The sequence below is a fragment of the Sprattus sprattus genome, assembly GCF_963457725.1.
Source record: "Sprattus sprattus genome assembly, chromosome: 20".
Classification (NCBI taxonomy): domain Eukaryota; kingdom Metazoa; phylum Chordata; class Actinopteri; order Clupeiformes; family Clupeidae; genus Sprattus; species Sprattus sprattus.
This window is the reverse complement of record NC_137918.1, coordinates 25,082,916-25,105,415: the sequence shown is the minus strand read 5'-3', so window position 1 is coordinate 25,105,415 and position 22,500 is coordinate 25,082,916. Positions and strand designations below refer to the sequence as shown.

The following is a 22,500-nucleotide window of genomic DNA, read 5'->3' as shown; positions in this document are numbered from 1 at the left end:
CACCCCAGCCTCCATACACACCCCGCACCTGAGCCCCCTTTGCCCCAATATCAGTTGTGTGTTTTTGTGCGAGTGTGTCGAGCTCTGTGAAATGGTTCTCCTTCACAAGCCTCACTCACTCAGTTGTGCTTAAGCAAAAACGTGTTCAGTCTGTCAGATCAGCGAGTGTCATGACACTGCGTGTAAGGTTAACAATTTCTACATTTACGAGGAAATAAAATGGGTTGGTTCGCTTCAAGCTTCAAAAGATCCCATGCGTGACGCAGTCCAACACACTTGAGTATGATTGCAGTGGTTCAGGTGATCCAGTCACGTCAACCTTACGCCTCTCCTTGTAGCCCGCAGACTCGGCACTGAACAGGGCGCTAAGACACAAATATACCCGAGGCATGTCAGAACAAATTTTCTCAGCAGCAGAGAATTTGGGCTACAATACGCCCGATTGTTCCATTGACAAGGAGGCTCAGACAGTGCCAGCCTTTCACTGGCAGAGTCACTGAAATGGTCAGAAATGAAGCTGAGGCGAACATGACAGATTGCAGTTCGACATCAATTAATTGCACCGATCTGACCATTCAATTTGAATGCAGCCTGAGTTATGCCGTCCAATTACAAAGAGCAACTGAGTTCCAAAAAAATAATTTTAATGGAAAGTGTCTTAGCTACTGTCAGAGACGAATGTTTTATTTTTCTCCGTAAGATAAAAGTATTTCATTGATGCAAGATGACCATCAGCACGGCAACAGCCAGGGACTTGATATGGCATTCATCTGTAACCGGCAGCCGGTTTAAAGCCCGCCTCGCCTATGCAGACAACTCACAGCAGGCTAACCGCGGATAGTGTTCGGAACCATGTGGAATAAATGCTCAGCATACCGGGAGTGTTATCTGTCTTTCGGGTCTATGCAGACGACACAGATGCGGGAACGAAGTAACTCACCTTCTCTTTTGGTCCTCTTTTCTCGAGGTATCCCTCATAGTAGCACGGCGGCAATTGCGCTCTGGATCCCCCGGCTCGCTGCTTCGCTGGAGCAGCCGCCATATGTATCGCCAGCAACGGATTAACAGGACAAAGGGGCTGCTACAGAGATTGGGGAAATGACACGCCTTTTTCTGATGAGAGATCACCGGGGGTATCCGAACGGTGTCCTCCCTACCCGCATCTGGGCATGGCGATATAGCAGGCGGGTTCAGCGCTGAGAGGGCAGTCTGTTCAATCTCATACACAAACCAAAGGCAGGCACTCGCAAAAAAGACATTATCCAGGGACGGCACCTTGTGTGTAGCCTCGTGAATACCTGAAGGTTTTTCCGAATTATTTACCTTCAGATGAAACACAAAAAAGGCATCCCACCCTTGACTTCTGTCTAGTAAATGATTTCCATTCAGTGAATACAATACGTCACGCGTCAGTGTCACACAGTCGTGAGTATGATAAGCACAGGTACGTATGAACAAATGTGTCGATTCTGGGCAACAAGACCAACACATCAACCTACTGGGATCTGCCTACTGGCATCCGCCTAAACCTGAGAAGCCTGAATAGTTCAGTGAACCGCTTAAAAAAAAAAAAAAAAACGGATTCATTTCAGCGAATTCAGTTTTTTTGAAGCAAAAGATGTCAGCGTGAGTGACAACCTGAACAGAATAAACGAACAGATAAGTAAACAGGTAGAAAACCAAGACTTTTTTTTTTTTTTAGCACATTTGTATTTATTTCTTGATTCAATTAATAAAAACATTTCACAGAATGTACAAATATCTGTGCAACCAACACCTACCACAGGTATAGTGAAAACGAACCTTAGTAACAGGAATAACATTTTCAATTGAATATTTCCATAAATAAAAGTATAAATGGAATGCTCAGTACATATACAAAATGTGGCTGTTTTAAATATGGGTTATATCATTAACGTGTGTTTCAATAATGATAGGAGTGTTCCTCACTGTAGTGTAATACCTATACAAACACCCATGGATCAGCATGCAAGTACCAGAGTAGGGTGTAGTGGAGTCATACATCATAGACATGTATCTATTCATCTATTCATGTCTATTCATGTCTATGTCATACATGGGATGCAGCAATGCAACAAAGGACTGGTTTTCTGTCTTTTCACATTAGAACGCAAATCACCTGGAAGGCCTATAGTTTAATGAGAGCAATCTTTAACAAAGGACCCTTTAAATTGACTCTTTCATGCTACAATTAAGAGTGGTGTAACCATTAACCAGTTAAAGACCCGTAATCTGCACTATTATATGTTTTTTAAAATGGCGTGGTTGAAAAGAACGGCACCGTTGCTTAAACTGACCTTTACCAAATGGCATGCAGAAACATGCAGGCAAGCTTCATTCTGCGAGATGTAACACATTTAAAAGACTAATATACAATAACAAACTATCGATGACTTCATTACGGAAATGTTCATACATATATAAAACATCTAAAAATAAAAAAAAAACAGGGACATATGTAAACATTTAGGTTAGGTTAAGTGTGTCCCTTTTGAGAAGGCAGGTGTTTGACTTGTGTCCAGAAATGACTGAATTAACAGAGAGAGAGATAGGGGGTAGAGTTTTGGTTTCCTGAAGTTGGACTAACTTTCCATTTTTATTCGCTAATATATTATTTGTGTTTATTATTTTACTTATTTTTAATTATTTTCACAAGGCCATTGTTTTGGCATCAGCGTCTTAGAGCTGTGCCAATGAAGCTTATTAGAACCCAAATCTAGGAGCTGTGAGGGGGAGAGGCCCATACCCATAATCCAGGCAGGATTTGCAGCAGAAGGGAGCTGACTGATAGCAGAGAGAGAGAGAGAGAGGGAGAGAGAGAGAGATCGAGGGAGAGGGAGAGGGAGAGGGAGAGAGCTGACTGATAGCAGACGTGATTCATTCAAACATCCCAACATCATAACGAGTCTCCAAAAAGCTGCGTCCTCCTGTGTCCTACATCCACCCGGGGGCCATTTCCTCTCAGTCTTTTATAAACAAAAAATGCTGATATGAGTCATTGGCTTTCTTAAATCATCTCTTTGCCTTTCTTCTCCATCATCTCCCTTTTCTATTCTTTTGATTTATTCCCTTGCTTTTTTTGTGTGCTTAGGTTTGGTGTGCCTCCTTGATCACAAGAGCAGAAAAATAAGAGAACTAGAGAAAGAAAGAGAGAGGACAGGAGAAAGAGAGGACAGGAGAGAGAGAGAGAGAGTGACAGAGAGAGAGAGAGAAAGAAGAGAGAGAGAGGACAGGAGAGAGAGAGAGAGAGAGAGAGAGAGAGAGAGAGCGAGAAGACAGGAGAGAGAGAAGACAGGAGAGAGAGAGAGAGAGAGAGAAGACAGGAGAGAGAGAGAGAGAGAGAGAGAGAGAGAGAGAGAGAGAGAGAGAGAGGACAGGAGAGAGAGAGGGCAGGAGAAAGAGAGGACAGGATAGAGAGAGCGAGAGAGAGAGAGGACAGGATAGAGAGAGAAAGACAGGAGAGAGAGAGAGAGAGGACAGGAGAGAGAGAGAGAGAGAGAGAGAGAGAGAGGACAGGAGAGTGTTGAACTACAGCAGCTGCTCTACTGTGACTCAGTACTGTGACTCAGCCTGCCTGTCCTGTGTTCTGATAGAGCTGACCTCTGAGGCACTGGCCGTGCAGGAGAAGAAACACAAACACAAACAGACACACAAACACACACACAGACACACACACAGACACAGAAACAGACACAGAAACAGACACAGGCCACACAGAAACAGAAACAGACACAGAAACAGACACAGAAACAGAAACAGACACAGACACAGAAACAGAAACAGACACAGACACAGAGACACAGACACACACACAGACACAGAAACAGACACAGAAACAGACACAGGCCACACAGAAACAGAAACAGACACAGAAACAGACACAGAAACAGAAACAGACACAGAAACAGACACAGAAACAGACACAGACACAGACACAGAAACAGGCCACACAGGGACTGTCAGATTGCTTTAGATGCAGACAACCACGGCAGCACTCAGAGAGGAGCTAGTCACTCTGGGGACCAATGACCGGCATTCCCACCACTCCAAAATTGTTATTAGGTTCAAAAATTCCATCTCTCTCCATAAGTTAAAACATTGGAAAACAGAATAACAACAGTACAACATCTGTAGCAACTGTACAGTGTACTGAGACACAGAGTAGAGTGGAGCGGTGTTAATGACTACAGACACTTGCTGTTGGTCTTCCTGTTGTCTCTGCTGTACTTTTAAATATGACCACTAGAGGGAGGTAGTCATTTGCAAAAAAAAAGAGGATTTCTGATGAAAGGATGGGGTTGGTGTGATTTATCCATAATAGAAGTGTTTTGAGAACCATTTTGAGACAGGAAATTAAGTTTGCTAAGCCAAACAAGAAATAATAGCAGCCATAAAAGTAATCAATGTTAAAATATGGTGGTCTACTTCAGTTGACATTTGGAAACTATATAATTTAGTTCATTTTAACACGCAATGGTTAGCTTTGGTGCAAATACACTCACCCCGAGTCCCTTAAACACCCCAAGATTGTTTTTTAAAGCATTTTTTCAACCAACATTATTGTTAATTGTAATTTTTTCTCTTCTTTGAGGTGGCAAAGTGCAGATATAACAGGATGGATCTTAGCATTCTGAAACTGGCCAAAGTGTTCAGTCACCGCTCACGCACCTCCTCCTCCACTCCTCCTCCTCCTCCTCCTCCTCCTCCTCTCTCTCCTCGCTCTCTATTAGTGTTGCAGAGGCACCACCACCTCCACATAGTTGCAGGGGAACAACCCCGACTGGCCACGCAGCGAGCCCTCAAACCAGTTCTCGTCGATGACGGTGGTCAGTGTGATGACGTCGCCCTCTTGAAAGCCCAGCTCGCCGGCATTCTCTGGCTCAAAGTCATACAGGGCCTTGCAGCACGCCTGCTCCGTCGCTATGGGAGACCAGGGGAGAGGACAGAGAGAGAGCAGGACAGGATGGAAAGGAGGAGTGGGAGAGGGAAAGAGTCAAACAGGGAGATAGAAGAAGAAAACACAAATATGAATAGTTTGAATGTGTTCAGATCATGGTAGGTGATGGAGCTTGAAGTCCTTTTGCCAAGTAGGTTTGGTTAATGGGAGAAAGAAAGATAGTTCCAGATGTGCCCACACCAATGAAGTGTTTTAGAACAGGGATGCGCTGCTAGAGGATGGAAACGGCTGTCAACAACTAGTTTGCGAACAGGGCAGGGCTTTCTTGAAACTTTTTGTGTACACATCATTTGGCACTGCAGGGAGACCAGGAGTGAGCTGCTGCCGGTGGGGGGTGGGTGAACACACACACACACACACACACACACACACACACACACACACACACACACACACACACACACACACACACACACACACACACACACACACACACACACAGAGCTGCTGTCGGTGGGGGGGTGGGGGAACAGGCCATTCCAATCTCCCCCTGGTCACCTGGATCTCTCCTGGTGATTAACAACTAACCCATAGTAGCATATATATTTATCCCTGCACTTCTTGCACTCTCCACTTCTTCTTTGCCCTACTGTTGTAACAATTCACCGCTCCTGTATATACTTTCTTAAACTTCATAGACCATTGCACATCAGTTTGTTTTTGTATTGTGTTTGTTTTGTATTGTGTTGTAATGTATATTTTGTGTAAGCACACGGAGAGCCAGTTTACAAAGTCAAATTCCTTGCTTGTGCAAACTTACTTGGCCAATAAAACCTGATTCTGATTCTGATTGTTTGCTCTTTTCACCGTGACGGGTCACCAGACAGCTAGCTCAGGCCAACAGCAGTGTGATGGTGGGCAATGAGCATGACTAGAAAGAGTTTACCCCAGTCAAAACGGCTTTGTGAAGGACAGCTCAGGTCTGTAAAGCCAGTGACTGACAGCACCCTCTAGCCAATCAACGCAGAGTTTTAAACGCCAGTCAGTCATGCTGCGATATATGGCAAGTGACACACATATGAAGTCTTCATAGTGCCTGGTCTAAACGCAGACCAGAGAGTGGACGCACACACGCACGCACGCACACACACAGTGTTTTGCCGACTCCACTGTTTTATAATCTACTGTGAAGATGTTCAGATATGTGGATAATGTCTACAGTCTGGGTTTCAAATTCCTAGAGCTCAAGTTTCTATTGGCCCGATGGAAAACTCACTCCACAGGTTGGACTTTCTCTGCGAGCCTGATGTTTCCTCTCCTCTTTTTGCTTTTTCCTTCCATTTTCCTTTCCTGCAATTTGTCAAACTGTCTCCACCCTTCCCATGTGGAAAAGCTTTCACATATCTGAAACCTGAGAACTTAAAAACATTGGGCCCTCATTCTTCATTCAGAAGAGCTAGTTCAAATCAACCTATAACTATATGGAGTATAGGAGACAAAAAAAATAGTAATAAGTGCCCTATCTTTATAACAACAAGAAACACAGATCCATCCAATCCACAGTGTGTGTGTGTGTGTGTGTGTGTGTGTGTGTGCTGAGTTCCTCCGGTCTAGGCAGCCAGGCCCCAGGGGAAGTCGGGTCAGATGGTTCGCACACCAGTGGAAGAACTAGAGAGGTGCCAGCTATTCCCACTACAGCACTTGAGTGCCATTCTATTAACCTGTGTGTGTGTGTGTGTGTGTGTGTGTGTGTGTGTGTGTGTGTGTGTGTGTGTGTGAGAGAGAGAGATGTAACATATTTGCAAGAACCTTGGTCATGCAATCAATTGAATGGTTGTCAGATATGAAAATCTGTCAGGAGGCTCTCTCTCTCACACACCCACACACATACACACACACACACACACACACACACACACACACACACACACACAGACAGAGGCTTAGTAATCCTTTTCACCCCAGTACTGCATCAGATCCTAATCAGACAGGCATGTATAATATAATTCCGCTTCATTCTGGACGATCATTTAAATGGTAAGTGATGACATGCCAATCCAGCAATTTATCATCGTGGAAATGTGGCCATTCTTTCAGACGATTCATCCAATCTTTTATTTATAACATTTATTGACTGTAGATGATCAAGCCTGCGGTCACTGCCTGCCTGATGAGGACATGCTGTCACTTCACTGTCATCGTGTGTCAGAGGGGGGGTGGGTGGGGTGGGGGAGGGGGGACTCACAGCGCTGACGCAGGGAGCCTCTGTTGTAGGAAGGAGGAGCTGCTACAAACAAACATAAATACACTTCAAATGTGTCCTCAGCCAAGAACACTAGCACTCAAGTTCACTCACGTCCTCCTGTCACAGATAAGGGATTCAAGGAGAGTTTCTTTCTATGGAGGCATGCTGTAATGGGAGAGGGTTAACCCAAGGGCAAGTAGATTTCTCTCTGAAGGAAAACTTTGTTGTTGTTATAACAAAAGTAACCGCAGTTGAATGAACAGAAGCAGGGTGAGCCATGCTTCAACAGCTATGAGTATGTACAATAAAGCCAACACACACACACACACACACACACACACACACACACACACACACACACACACACACACACACACACACACACACACACACAGAACAGCTATGAGTATTGTACATACTCATAGCTGTTCTGTGTCAAAAGCCAACAACAACACTACAATAACCAGTTAAAGCAACATTGTGGAGGGTTTAAATCTTTCTAGGTATGTTATATCTTAAATGGTCACACTTGCCCTTGACATCAAATTTCTTAATAACATTTTAGTCAGTGAGAACTGGAACCAGGAAGTGCAACTGAGTAAATCTGTAATCTGCTCAGAAGTACACACAACAGTACAGTACTCAGATTCTCCTTTGACTATCACTGTGTTAATCTGTAATCTGCTCAGAAGTACACACAACAGTACAGTACTCAGACTCTCCTTTGACTATCAGTGTGTTAATCTGTAATCTGCTCAGGAGTACACAACAGTACTCAGACTCTCCTTTGACTACCACTGTGTTAATCTATAATCTGCTCAGAAGTACACACAACAGTACAGTACTCAGATTCTCCTTTGACTATCAGTGTGTTAATCTGTAATCTGCTCAGAAGTACACACAACAGTACCCATACGGTATAATCCTGTAAATCTGTAATCTGCTCAGTACTCAGACTCTCCTTTGACTACCACTGGCCTAGTAGGCTGTGGCCTGTGCTGTTGAATGTGTGAGAGGCCGTGGAGGGGAGTTACCTGCAGTGTAAGACGGAGTGTAAGATGGCGGTGCAGAGGTTGGAGTGAAGCCCCCGCTTGAGTTCTCCTCATCGGAGTAGCTGTAGGCGGGCCTGGGTCGAGGGGCACGGGGCTGACGGGGCTGGGACTGGGCCTCATTCACCCTGGGCCACGGACGAAAGAAGGAAGGAAGGCACACTTTACATGAAGGGGGAACTGGAGGTCAAGGCATAAGATGGAGAACTAAAGTCCACAAGCACTGTGTGCGAGTGTGTGTGTGTGAGAGAGTGTGTGTGTGCGTGTGTAATAAGGTGCGTGTGTGAGAGTGTGTGTGTGTGTGTGTGTGTAATAAAGGGCGTGTGTAGTGTGTGTGTGTGTGTGTGTGTGTAATAAGGTGCGTGTGTGAGAGTGTGTGTGTGTGTGTGTGTGTAATAAGGTGCGTGTGTAGTGTGTGTGTGTGTGTGTGTGTGTAATAAAGGGCGTGTGTGAGAGTGTGTGTGTGTGTGTGTAATAAAGGGCGTGTGTGAGAGTGTGTGTGTGTGTGTGTGTGTGTGTGAGACAGAAATAGAGAGCGTTACCTTTCCGTCATCCTTCCAGAGAGTTCCTCCAGGACCTGAGTGGCTTGCCTGTGATACTGCAGCTGGGACTCCACCAGAGCTGCCAGCTGACCGACCTGTTCAGTCTGCACACACACACACACACACACACACACACACAGACACACAGACACACACACACACACACACACACACACACACACACAAAAACACAATGGTACCAAAGGCTTTGATAATAGGCAATAGTGACTGTCAGACTCAATTTTGCACACACAACCCCTTGCCTACTTCACACATCAAACTGCTGGCCTGAACATTACAACAACACAATAGTTTAATCATATAACAGATGAGGTCATTAAAATCAGGAGTCCCTCATGTAAATACTCACTATGCTAACTAGTCCCTATGCTAACTAGTCCCAGTGCTAACTAGTCCCTATGCTAACTAGTCCTAGTGCTAACTAGTCCCTATGCTAACTAGTCCATATGCTAACTAGTCCCTCATGTAAATACTCACTATGCTAACTAGTCCCTATGCTAACTAGTCCCAGTGCTAACTAGTCCCAGTGCTAACTAGTCCCTATGCTAACTAGTCCCTATGCTAACTAGTCCCAGTGCTAACTAGTCCCTATGCTAACTAGTCCCTATGCTAACTAGTCCCAGTGCTAACTAGTCCCTATGCTAACTAGTCCCTATGCTAACTAGTCCCAGTGCTAACTAGTCCCTATGCTAACTAGTCCCTATGCTAACTAGTCCCTATGCTAAATAGTCCCAGTGCTCCAGAGACCAACGCTCTGTTCCATTTTCCCTACCTACCGTACCTACCATCCTTAGTGTGAGTATGTAGGGTGTTCCGTTTTCCGATTTCCCATTTCCGCGTCGAAAAGAAGTATACCCAAAGGACCCGTATCTGTACTCATAACGGTCAAAACGCTGAGTGTGGAAGCAGGGTACACTGTCCATTCTCAACGGCCGCCATCTTGTCAACGTAGCGGAAGAGGCGGACCCAGGGAGAGCCGGTCAGCTCGAAAAAGACGAACGCGGGGCTTGTCGCGATCGTAATTTCCGGTAAGTGCATCACGCAGTATTAGATTTGGAACAGCACTCACCTGCTGAGAATCTGCGTACCTAGTGAGTGTGTACTGTGTACTGCGTATAAGTATAGGTACGGTAGGTACGGTAGGTAGGGAAAATGGAACATAGCGCAACAGTTGAACTCTAGTGAGGCCGGCTGTCTGGGTCTTCACTGATTGGATTGGTTCCCACTATTCCAGCATCAGACTCGATTAAAAATCAAGGACCCTCTTCATAAATTAGGCCAACTTGATCCAAAGTAAAACAATTAACTACCTGAAACCAGTTGATATCCATTAAACCAGATGAAGAGGAAACTGACAAAAATAAATCCTTTAGCACTCAGTGGACTGTGCCAAAGCATACTGATGATTCATTGCACTTCTGGCCTTCAGGCAACCTCGTGTTTCCAGAACATTCATCCGTGACGATGACACGGAGTCAGAGAGGTGCTTTAATTACCTCAGCGACTGAAACAGTTTCCTGCCTTGATGGATGCACAAACCCACTTCCCCCTCACTATTCCCTTCCAATGAAGAGAAGTACCTGCAGGTCATTCAGCCACACACACACACACACACACACACACACAAATGCCTGCTTCTGCCCAGTCACAGTACTAAGATGGACCAGTGATGGCCGAGATATGGCCATGAGATAAGGTCCACTGAGGTGGGCCCTGAGATAAGGTCCAATGAGATGGGCCATGAGATAAGGTCCAATGAGATGGGCCATGAGATAAGGGCCAATGAGATGGGCCCTGAGATAAGGGCCAATGAGATGGGCCCTGAGATAAGGTCCAATGAGATGGGCCCTGAGATAAGGTCCAATGAGATGGGCCCTGAGATAAGGTCCAATGAGGTGGGCCATGAGATACTGTCCAATGAGGTGGCGTTTCATCGTTTGTGCTCATGTTCATCAGGGTCTCCTCATCGGGTCAAATAACGCTGCTAGTTAATAACTTCCTCATTTTCAAAGCTTCCACTTCTCCTCTCCTGTGTTTCTGGGAGATAACCCTTGAAAACCACATCTAAATAGTTTCTCTGGCCCTGTTCCGGATTTTCTCAGACACATCCTGTATTACTGTCCTGTTGAGCTGCACAACCTGATGTTGAACTTTAAGTAGACAGAGGGGTCAGGGGTCGGTGTGTCTGCGCGTGCAGTTAAACGCTCTCTGTTCTGGACTGCATTAGGATCCTTCAGTCTAAAAGTCTTTTAGGCTAACACGCTTGGCGGGAAAATAAAACAAAAACATAAAGCATCAACTTTCACACAATCTATGTAGACATGCCATATTTCCAAATGTGTGTGTGTGTGTGTGTGTGTGTGTAGGTGTGTGTAGGTGTGTGTAGGTGTGGGTAGGTGTGGGTAGGTGTGTGTGTGTGTGGTGAGCAGTAGATCCCCTCTGTGCTCAGGAGAGGGAGTGTGTGGTCAGTGGCTGGCGGCACTAGCACCTGGGCAGTGGGGTCTGCTCCATGGTGTACATCCACCTCCACACTCCACCCTGGAGTGTAAGTGTTTGTGTGTGTGTGTGTGTGTGTATAGGTGTATGTGTGTGTGTGTGTGTGTGTGTAGGTGTGTAGGTGTGTGTGTGTGTGTGTAGGTGTGTGTGTGTGTGTAGGTGTTTGTGTGTAGGTGTTTGTGTGTAGGTGTGTGCGTGTGTGTGTGTGTGTGTGTGTGTGTGTGTGTGTGTGTGTGTGTGTGTGTGTGTGTGTGTGTGTGTGTGTGTGTGTGTGTGGTGACACAGGTGTGTTCTTACATCAGTCTCCAGAAGGTTGTGCATGCTGCTCGCTGCTGCCTCGCGGGACTCCTCAAACTTCTCCATGGCCTGCCTGATCTCCTCCTCAGGGATCTTCCCTTGGCGCTTCTTCTTGTAGTCAAAGTCCAGACGCCTGCTCTCCATCTTCTTCAGGTGTTGCTGCCGGGATATGAGGGGTGAGAAGGGCCTTTACCTGCATGTCAATCTGCAGTCTTTACCATTTTTGGGGGTTTTACCATGACATTTTTGTAAAGGACCATTTCTGGGCAAATTGAATAGCACATGAATCTCTTTTTTTCTTTTCCTACCTCAAGGGCCTTAATCTGCATGTCAATCTGCAATCTTTACCCCATGTACTTTTTGTACCTGCATCTCTTTTTTTCTCAATTTTTTCTGTTATATCATAACTTTTCCTACCTCAAGGTTTATCCCCAAAACAACCCAACATGAGACAAAGATGAAGTCAACCAAGTTCAATGCATCAGCCCAACTCTGCACCTGGATGTCTTTCAGATCCTTGTCCACTAGGGTCTGGAAAGGGTCGATGAAGTTCTGCTTGACGTCGATATCCAATGAGTCCTTCACTTCAGCCAATCTCCTCATCGACTCGCCCACCTCAACGAGAGCCCCACCTAAGATACATCCGTCACGGAGGTTATGAAGCTTCACTTCAACTAGTTTAAAGTAACAGTATGCAACAATTATACTTCAGGAGGAGGGTTAGGATAAGCAGTTTTACCTTAAAATAACAGCTTGAAAAAAATTGTGGCGCTACAATGACTTTTAATATGGAGAATCGCCTCCGTGCCATTGCTATACCAGGGTCCAACGCCGCCCGGCTTTCTACTGTCTGCCGAACTAGTAAGTAGCTAATTTGCCATCTTGCTTCGTCTTGTGTTGCACTTGCTTGATGTTTGACTGTGTTAGGACAGTTGTTAAGTAACTAGTTTGTCATAATGTCAAAGTCAGCACATTTCAAGAGATTTCGTTAATTTTAGCCGCTAGCATATCGTTAGCAGATAGCAATTGATCCGGAATGCTTCTTTAAGTTATAAGACACAGTTGAGACAATGCTGTGGTACAAAGTACAGAACTAAAATGTGGGACACTGAAATGTTAGGAGCAAACTGCAGCTGGTTGCCAGGATACTGAAGTACACTTTCATCCAAAGCCATTTACAAGTGAGGAACAACACTCAAGTTCAGTACAGCAGGAGACCTTGGAGTTAACACTAAGGAGTAATTCTATTCAATAAGAAAGTGCAAGGAGATCAGGCAAAGAAGTACACACTAAGAGGTGTGCTGGAGGCATGTTAGAGGTGTTAGGAGACCAGGTGTTCTGTGAAGACACTTGTTAGGAGACCAGGTGTTCTTAGAAGACACTTTCTAGGAGACCAGGTGTTCTGTGAAGACACTTGTTAGGAGACACGGTGCCTTGTTTAGGGGTTGAAATGCAAGATGGCATTTCTTGGAGGAATGCAGTGGTCAAGAAGGAGCATAAGCCTGCACTACATGTGGCTTATAGAGGTGAGGAGCTAAAGCACTGCCCTCCATCTGAGTCAAAAAGCAATCTTCAGGCTGAAACGGAAAAGATAATTACTGCAACGCTAACGTGTGCTATTGTGGAGAGAACTGAGAAGAAATCAGCTATTAGATATTTAAATCAACTGTTTAAACAAGATCTGCATAAAATGAAAAAAGAAAAACAGTCTTGCTTACCAAAGTTGGTGCTGGGCCCCATCTCGTTCCCGTATTTCATCATACATTCTCCCAGAAGCCCCTCTGCCTGGGGGTAGCCTGTGCTGCGGGCCTGTCCTCTGATCTTGGACACAGAGCTCATCATGGAGAGCTTTGCACGGGATGCTGGGGCACAAGATAATCAAGAGTTAAGAGGACGTAAGAGACAGGATGGGAGAGAAGAGAAGAGATATAGAGAGGATGGGAGGGAAGAGAAGAGGTTAGAGAGGATGGGAGAGAAGAGAAGAGGTTAGAGAGGATGGGAGAGAAGAGAGAAGAGAAGAGAGGATGGGAGAGAAGAGAAGAGGTAAGAGAGGATGGGAGAGGAGAGAGGAGAGGATGGGAGAGGAGAGAGGAGAGGATGAGAGACAGGAGAGGATGGGAGACAGGAGAGGATGAGAGAGAGGAGAGGAGAGGATGACAGAGAAGAGAGGAGAGGATGGGAGAGGAGAGAAGAGAGGAGGTAAGAGAGGATGGGAGAGAAGAGAAGAGGTAAGAGAGGATGAGAGAGAATGGGAGAGAAGAGAGAAAAGAGGAGAGAAGAGAGGAGAGTGCTGCTGCAGTTCATCATCTCACCTGGATTAGGCTGGAGGAACTCTGAGGTTTTGGAGAGGACATCCGTAATGGCTTTGCTTGTGAGGTCTGCCTTCTGTTTAACACACAAGGAGTTCCTTATTTAATCCAACCCCAAACAGCAGAGATTTGATTCTATTCCATTGGATCCTGCAACAATGCCATGGGCTTACTGGTCAATCCAGCTCTCCATGGCAGCTCTCTTAGCTATTATATCAGATTAATTAATTAAAGATCTGATTGGTGAAAAATCACCCTAGTTAGTTCAGGACTCCGGAGCTGCATGAAAGTATATTTATTAGACAGACAAACAACAACAATTGCAATTGGGCTCCCCTCCCAGCCGAGGCTGACAGTGAAGGCATGATAAACTCTTCGCACAAGGTTTATATAGACAGAAGTTTAGCTTTCAGCAGGGATGATCACGTGGTGGATTTCTCACGTCCGAGGCTCCCTGTCTTGCAAGGATGGCAGTTTTGCACAAGGTCGGCAGAAGCACAGTTCTTCTCTTATCTCCTCTGGTCTAAACATGCTCTCGTTCATATGCAGACTTAGTGGCACCTTATATTCTAGTTACACACACAGAGAGAAAATCCATGCTCCTGCTTTCATATGCACATAATTCATACAAGGAAGATATTAATAAAAGGCACTTGATTATTAAATTCTTAAGTCACTAACAGTGTTTGGAAATAATCTCTATCAAGATCTGTGTGTTTTAACTTGGTCAACAGTATCTTAACAGTATGATAAACAATAACATGTTTAGAGAATGTTCCATATCGATTCTGTTTAGTGGCTATTTTGTTATGAATGGTATCAACATCTGGGAAATCATCAAAACAGTAGGACGAGGTGCGGCCAATTATCATGGGTCACCAACTCACCCTCTCAAGGTCTTTAAAGTCTTCATCGAGTTTGGTTCCTTCTGCACCCCCCACTTTCTCACTCACCTTCTACAGGAGTTCAGAGAGAGAGAGAGAGAGAGAGAGAGAGAGAGAGAGAGAGAGAGAGAGAGAGAGAGAGAGAGAGAGAGAGAGGAGTGAGTCATACAGTATCATTCAGAGTTTTGCCATTTTAATGGTTTTATTAAAGAATAATAAAGAAACTGTGTCTAGTGCACCAAGTGTGCATGTTTACATTCATCAGTACTGCAACTATTTTTGTGACAAACATTAAAATAGTGCGTCCAGTCAAACCATGGAAATGCAGAAACTGAGAAAATGTTGCCATCTAAACCATAAAATGTTGCCATCTTAACCATAAAATGGTTGAACCTGATGAAAATGTTGCCATCTTAACCATAAAATGGTTGAACCTGATGAAAATGTTGCCATCTTAAGGAGTTCTTTATTTAATCCAACCCCAAACGGCAGAGATCTGATTCTACTTGATTGGGTCCTGCAACAATGCCAACAAACAATGCACTTGAACCTGATGAATTCTATGATCAACATTCTTTGATTGAATTCTTTGAGTAAGCCTGTGGTTGAAATCACTAGGCAACCTGTTTTGATCCAATATGGATTGAAATGAAAGGCAGCATGACCGTAGGGTTGGGGGAGCGGTTTAACCTTAATGCCTCATACGGTTTTCCGGTAAGTCCAGTAATGCCAGTAACAAATGGTAAACCTTCCTGATGCCTTCCCGTCACCTATCTCAGTAATTAGCATAACCGTGTCATGCATGTCTTCTAAGCCTTCATCAATGTGTCAACACAATTAGATTAATTTACAAGAGGAATGTGCAAATATGATGATTAACTGAACCCCCTAAATAGTCTGTGATCCATTAAATCACGACAGACTTGAGCTCTGTACACGAGTTTGACATTCAAAAAAGAAAAGATTGTAACTAATAATATTTTCGCATTACAAACAGGTCAAACCGGTGGGGCTTTGGCACTGATTAGTTTTCCAAGAGGCACTTTTAACAGTTCTGCTAGAGACGTTACAACAGTTCTGAAATGGCTCCCTCTGAGTAGCTCTCCTCTTCGTTTCACAGACCTCATCAGAAAATTTTCCCTCAGATATGCAGAACTGACTCTCCCAGGCTCTCTCTCTCTCTCAACCCCCCCCCCCCCCCCCCCCCAACACACACACACACACACACACACACACACACACACACAGCATAGAGGAAACATAGCACTTCCTCTCCACCAGGCTAGCCTAGTGACTGCACCCACTCTGTTCAATACGTGCACAACATCTTCAAGCAACGAACTGACTACAAGCCTTTTACAAAACTTTCACAAGCGATCATATAACCAGACATGAAAGTAGTGTTTACAAAGTTGCATTTTTCATTTATTTCCATTCTCAGGAATTTCAGGCCCCCGCCCCCGAGAGAGAGAGAGAGAGAGAGAGAGAGAGAGAGAGAGAGAGAGAGAGAGAGAGAGAGAGAGAGAGAGAGAGACTGGTCTAATAACAAGTAGGCTACCTAGAATGAATTAAATCAATCATAATTGACATCATGCACCCTTTCCTCCTAACCTATTCAGCATCTTTAAATCAAGGCTTTCTTCACAATGCACTGAAACTAAACTAAGAACTCAAACTACGTATGCACTCGTAAAGCTAACTAACTATAATAACTGGTGTAGGAGCATGTTTATTAGCACAGCCAATCGAGCAGACCCTGTTATGGCCTTCAACCTCACATCCTGGACTCAATCTGCGGGAGTACAGTTGCTCATGTGCACTTGACAGAAAGTTGACTCAAACACTGACTCCATTGTGTAACCCCTCGTAGTATAACTCAGCGCAGCTGTTCAGCAGACCCCGGCCGGTTAGGTGCAAATAGATCGCTTCACAAAAACAACTCAAAACCTGGAATTTCATATGAGCCTATGGCCTAGTAGTGTTAAGACATGTTTTGGTTTAATTAGATTCATTTCTGTTTAAGGGTAGGGTACTATGCATGAGTGTTGGCTCTCTGTGTTGATGTAACCACCTCTAAACCTATCCCAACAGAAATGTGTCAAGAAAGAAAAAAGAGAGTGAGTGAGTGTGTGTGTATGAGAGAGAGAGAGAGAGAGAGAGAGAGAGAGAGAGAGAGAGAGAGAGAGAGAGAGAATGTTAAGTAATTCCTTTTCTCACCAGGCAGGTAGGCCTATTGCATTACATTACAACGGAATCTAGTCTGACAGCTTTGACATTTTCATGTGTCATTCTTTAAAGCTGAAAGACCAACACCCAAGCAAGGAACGGAGGCCAGAGAGAGATAAAGCATTGGACATACTCTATTTGTTGTCTCAAAACAGGCCCCTATTGCATGACAAGAGCCAACACATCGACACAAGAGTGCAAAATATCAGTTAGATGTGCACCTTGAATTTGTACCCTTTCAAACTCATGCTACACGTCTGTAAATTACCGTAATGAATGTGTTGATGTATGCAGTTCATTTACTAAGCTATACAGGGACAAAACGAACAGCGTGTTATCAGAGCAAATTATCGACAGATAAAAGGTTAATGAAAGGTTCAAATCACAATGACATACGTTACAGTATCATCATAAGAGGCGCTGAGCACCTAAAGATAGCGTATTTTTCAGCCAAGAAGTTAAATAAATAAATAAATAAATATACAGAAGTTGAACGACGGACCAATCGGACTTAAGTTGAGTAGCCAGTGAGCCACCCTATCTTTTTGATCGCAAAGCAGTTTTGACAAATCTTATGCTTTGACCTTCTAAAGTTTCTTTATAAAATTACAAAGTCTGCAGTTAATGAACAGACCTCGAACTGATTTTAAGTTAGCATGATAGGTGATTGCTGTTTATCGCTGATTTACCGCTAACTTACTTCCTAACTTGCTGATTCACTAACTTTATGTTTAAAAAAGTATAAGGTGTGTTATACGTGTAAAGTTAAATGACATGTTTACTTACTCATTGCCTAGGATACTGTCGACAGTGTAATGTTGAAAACTTATTTTTCTCACCTGACTTGCTTTATAAAACTGTTTCTTCAAGCCAGCCACAGACATCTTCGCTAAAGTTGTTAAACTTCACTGTACGTGTTGCCAGATTACTTGTAGAAAGCCAAGTCCGTGCTTGCCAGGTCGACTGTTTTGCAACGTTCACAACTTCTTCGACAAAATTGACCACTTCTTCGCCGTATTTGATCTCCTCAACTTCAGCGCCAAGTAAATGAAGTTACGGTTCCGAGAGGAAAAACAAAAAGACACTTCCGGGTCACTTAAATTAGTTTGTTTTACGAAACACCTGAAACAGTCATAGAAAGAACTGCTGGGTATAAACACCATTTGAAGTTGTTGCTGTGATTGTGCACATAGATTGTAGTCTGCAGATACTGCCAGTATCGTTTGTTTAATCTGACTGTGAGGAGAGCTGTGAGTGGAAGCCTATGGATAGGCTACACATTTTTCTGAACGTCAAGCAAGTTTACTGAAATAGTATACGGTTTATTTCTGGTAGTACAAAAAAATCACGAAGGCTGTAAATCCTTTCGCAATACATACCTCTGGCTCTGACAGAACCTGTTCTTGCCATGGAAGATTACATCTCGCTGGATCCTTTGCATTTTTAAATGCTAGAATTAACTGTGCAATCAAGTTACTTTTTCACCGAAGTCACCAACAGGCTAAAAGCTGCGGCCACAGAAGACTCCAAACAGCAATAATAATAATTACCTATGCATTTAGAAAAGCATAACAGCAGGCATACCGCCAACTAAGCCTACTAAAAACCTGATAAATCTGCATGGAACAAAATAGGACAGAATTGCTACTTTTTTTTTTTTTGCAAAAAGGATGTAGATTTAGTCAGAATATTAATAAAAATGATTTCACCACGAACACCAACATTCACTTTTAAGAATAAAACTCAAGTCATTCATCTTTATTCATTGATTTTTTTTTATTTGTTTTAAAGTATCCTATGTCTTATACAATTCAGGCTCAAAGATCCTGTAATATATGCAGAAAAAAGAGGAAAGGTCTTTGACACTTTGTGATTGACATTCACAAAAAAAAATATATATATATATATATATAGCTACTGGACACAGTGATCGAGGATAAAGGGTCTCCTACTCGGTGCAAGGTGTGGAGTAGATACGTGACGCCTGGTGGAACAGAGACCAGCTATCTCCCTGAGTGTCTACGTTTGGTTGATGCTTTATTTGATGCAGAATATTCACATTTCCCAAAAAACACACAAAAAGGTGCCCTATGGAGGAACTGAGGTGCCAGACACACTGTGCTGTGTTCTTACTCAGACCGTCAGAGACGAGGATCTTACAACATTGACAGCGAACTTCCAAGGCCCATGGCAGATTTTGTCAGATGGATAATACAAAGTAATGGCAACTTCGCTATCAGTATTTACAATCAGATTCAGGTACTTAGCATTCTGTTAGAGTTGCTTGTGAAAGTTTTTAATGTCAATACTCTCAAAATGTCCCATGATGGAATATTTAGCTTCTGTTGGACATAATACAGGAAACATAATGTATTACTGCACCAATACATCAGCATTAAAAGCTGTTCTGCCCTACTCCTTTCCGCTACATTAAAATAGTGCTGTAATGTGTTCCATAGGGTGCTGCTGATAGACTAGCAAAGTGGGGGGGGGGGGGGGGGCTGAGATCTCTGTCAACTCTGAGTTGTGCTGAAGTACATGAGGGGGGGGCAGAGTTGTGCTGAAGTACATGTAAAAGAACCACAGGACGGAGAGACAGGAAGTGGTCAAACAGGCTAAAGGAGAGAGGAGCCACAATTTACAAAATATTACATTGAAAACCTTTCCACGGTGGAGTCCTGGCCCAGTCAGGTGGTGGGGGCTGAACAGGAGTATATTTGTGTCCTAACTCCTGTAGATCGAAGGTTAGTATAACATTGTTTTTTGAAACCACGAACGAATATAAATGCTTTTTTTTCCAAGCAGAGTTCCTCTTCCGCTCAGATCCTTTGAAGGTGTGACACCATGATTGTCCATCCAGGTCAGGCTGCCCTCGTTTCTGCTTCAGATGCAGTTCATGAGTCCACACATTGCCTCAGGCAACACTGATCCCTTCGCCTTCAATGTACAAAAAAACTTTAAACAGAGGAGGCCTGCCCAACACATCAAACTCCTTCTCCAGTCGGCCTTCTCAGTGACTCTGCTAGAGAATCTCTCAGGAAGGTTCTGGGGGGGCAGAGTCTGCAAACTGTCGAGAGGAAAACCCTGAGAGCCAAGTTCAACATGGCGACAAAATCACAACTTTCCAAGAGGTCCTCAGAAGTCTCTTTGGACAGTTTCCTCAGAGAAATTCAGCTCTCTTCTTTTCCACATCTGTTGTTTGTTTGTCCTGTCACGCCTCATTGTTACATCATGTTCCCCTGGAACCTGAGGCCAACTGACAGGTGAACACCCTGTTTTGGATCTCTCTCTCTCTCTCTCTCTCTCTCTCTCTCTCTCTCTCTCTCTCTCTCTCTCTCTCTCTCTCTCTCTCTCTCTCTCTCTCTCTCTCTCTCTCTATCACTATTTTGCCTCATTCCTTCTCTCTCTCCCTCGGTTTCTCTTAATATATATTCATTTATATACATTCTTTAAAATAATCATTTATAAATGTATGTATAAATTAAACAAACATAATAATATTTCTCACTCTTTCTCTAAGTGGCATTTTGAGGGTAAAGGGACATGGGACTGAGGTTTTCCATTGCATTTAAAAAAAGATGAAACATACAAACAGCACCAAACACTGAATGAACAAGTGCCTGTACAAAAGTCTACATGAGTGAATTAGAAGTGCTTTGAACATGGGGGCACATGAGACTGACAATGTTTGTGTGTGTGTGTGTGTGTGTGTGTGTGTGTGTGTGTGTGTGTGTGTGTGTGTGTGTGTGTGTGAGAGATTGTCATATTTTCTGTTATTTTGTCCGTTTGTCCGTTTTGTAACAAAGGGAATTCTACTGCTCTTGGTCCCTCAGCACCGGTAACATTAGTACGTTCCAGCGCCGCGTCCAGAAGACTCAACGATTGTCTGGACTGCTAAAATAATCTGCCCAACAGGGTTCATTGGGTTCAGGGTTCACAGGGCCAAACGTAGAGTCTGTACATTCGGTCTCCCTGTGGGAAAAGTGCTACTGCTTGGGGATTACATTCATGAGCAAACTGATGGGGGAGGAGGACTGAGGTCTGTCCCGTCTGGAGAGAGCTGGTCTCAGGTAGAAAAGAAGGGATGGACTACACAATTCAAATGTCCTATGCCCTGTGTGTGTTCTGTGGGACTGTTAGACACGTTGATGGATACGGTGTTGGCCCCCTGTCACAGTGGTTGGTGCTGGGACAGACAGACAGACAAGAGAGGCATGGACAGAAGGGGTTTTTGACAGTGAAGAAGTGCTTGATTGTCGCAGAACTGTTGCTGGTAAGCTGAGTTTCACTCAATTGAAAGTCTTTTATTGTTTTTACTTCCCCTGTTCTCCAAACACTACCTCTCTGTCATACTCTCTTTTCCCTAACCCTGCCTTTTTCTCTTTTTTTCTCATTCTCTCTTTTCTCTTTGTGTTTAGCTGTTGGTGGAATCAGGGAAGGTGATGTCGCTGCCAAACACTTCTCGGTAGAGAGGAGGGAAGCTGTGCGCTGTGTCGGGGTGAAGCAGGCGGAAAAACTCCAGCTTGTCAATGTGAAGATTACAGATGGACTTCATGTGGGGAAGCTTTGAAACCATCTGAAAAACAAAGACGGAGAGAGAGAGATTAATGCATGTGAAATTATCACATCATATGCTGTCATGTTCTAAAAAGACATCATAATATAGAAGTGGTTCGATTCAAGCAAGGCAAAAGTTCATTTTCATCCTACGAAAGCTTAATGCTGCTAGCACTACCATATCATATATGACCTAACAGCAGAGGTACTCATCAAACCCTAGCTCATTTTATACACATGATGTACACAGAAGACCCACAGCATGGCACTATGGGGTGTGTGTCATATTCAAGACAAAAACTAGGCTTCTTGCAGGCCTCTGACAAAGAACATAATCGAATGCAAGTCTAGTGTTAAGGGTGGTCCGGTTATGGTATGACAGGGACCGTACCTTATCGAGTTTCTCAAATTTTCATCCTACGAAAGCTTAATGCTGCTAGCACTACCATATCCTATATGACCCAACAGCAGAGGTACTCATCAAACCCTTGCTCATTTTGTCCAGTTATGGTATGACAGGGGCCGTACCTTATCGAGTTTCTCAGCAGAGGCTCCGGCCATGTGTAGACTGTGCTGCAGTGCCAGGTAGGCCTTCTCCTGCAGCTTATGCACCTGCTGGGTGTCCGTCAGCCACGGCCGATCTACAAGACACAAGGAAGAGTGTACATTCAAACACCATCCTCACACACTCTTTTCAAATTCAGTATAGACAAACAATACAATTACAAAAACTATTTTTTTTTTTTTGATAATGTATATAGATAGATACTTGATTCATATTCCCACTTCCCTGCTGCTTTGGCAATTGAATTTCCTGCACGGGATTAATACAAGTTTATCCTATCCTATCTTATCCTATCCTATTCTATCCCAATACAATATCTGTTCCTGGATGCAATGACATTCATCATGGTCTTATGCTGTCTCATACATGTCACAGTTTATGCTGTTCATGG

At 43.9% G+C, this 22,500-nt stretch overlaps 3 protein-coding genes across 4 annotated transcripts in view; all 3 read right to left on the bottom strand.

The window, feature by feature from the left end:
* stap2a (signal transducing adaptor family member 2a) overlaps positions 1-1,045 on the bottom strand; it is a gene marked incomplete at its 3' end in the record, with an annotated part of 9,277 nt that extends 8,232 nt beyond the window's left edge. Inside the window, exon 1 of the mRNA XM_080858842.1 lies at positions 941-1,045. Coding sequence (XP_080714968.1) covers positions 941-1,042 — 102 coding nt within the window. The 5' untranslated portion in view covers positions 1,043-1,045. The remainder of the gene's footprint in view (positions 1-940) is intronic.
* Positions 1,046-4,747: 3,702 nt separating this feature from the next.
* Positions 4,748-17,996, bottom strand: sh3gl1a (SH3-domain GRB2-like 1a; the record flags this gene model as incomplete). Its single annotated transcript, XM_080858677.1, has 9 exons — positions 17,827-17,996; positions 14,765-14,833; positions 13,881-13,953; positions 13,287-13,430; positions 12,067-12,200; positions 11,569-11,727; positions 8,755-8,858; positions 8,198-8,340; positions 4,748-4,941 (listed from the first exon to the last, which is right to left on the bottom strand). The coding sequence occupies exons 1-9, from the start codon at positions 17,869-17,871 to the stop codon at positions 4,748-4,750; spliced, it is 1,065 nt and encodes a 354-aa protein (XP_080714803.1). The 5' UTR covers positions 17,872-17,996.
* Positions 17,997-20,340: 2,344 nt separating this feature from the next.
* The window catches only part of rorcb (RAR-related orphan receptor C b), a gene marked incomplete at its 5' end in the record, with an annotated part of 11,824 nt that continues 9,664 nt past the window's right edge, over positions 20,341-22,500 (bottom strand). For both annotated transcript variants that reach the window (XM_080858822.1, XM_080858821.1), the window contains 2 exons: positions 20,341-21,563; positions 22,073-22,185. In XM_080858822.1, coding sequence (XP_080714948.1) covers positions 21,402-21,563; positions 22,073-22,185 — 275 coding nt within the window. In that variant the 3' untranslated portion in view covers positions 20,341-21,401. The remainder of the gene's footprint in view (positions 21,564-22,072; positions 22,186-22,500) is intronic.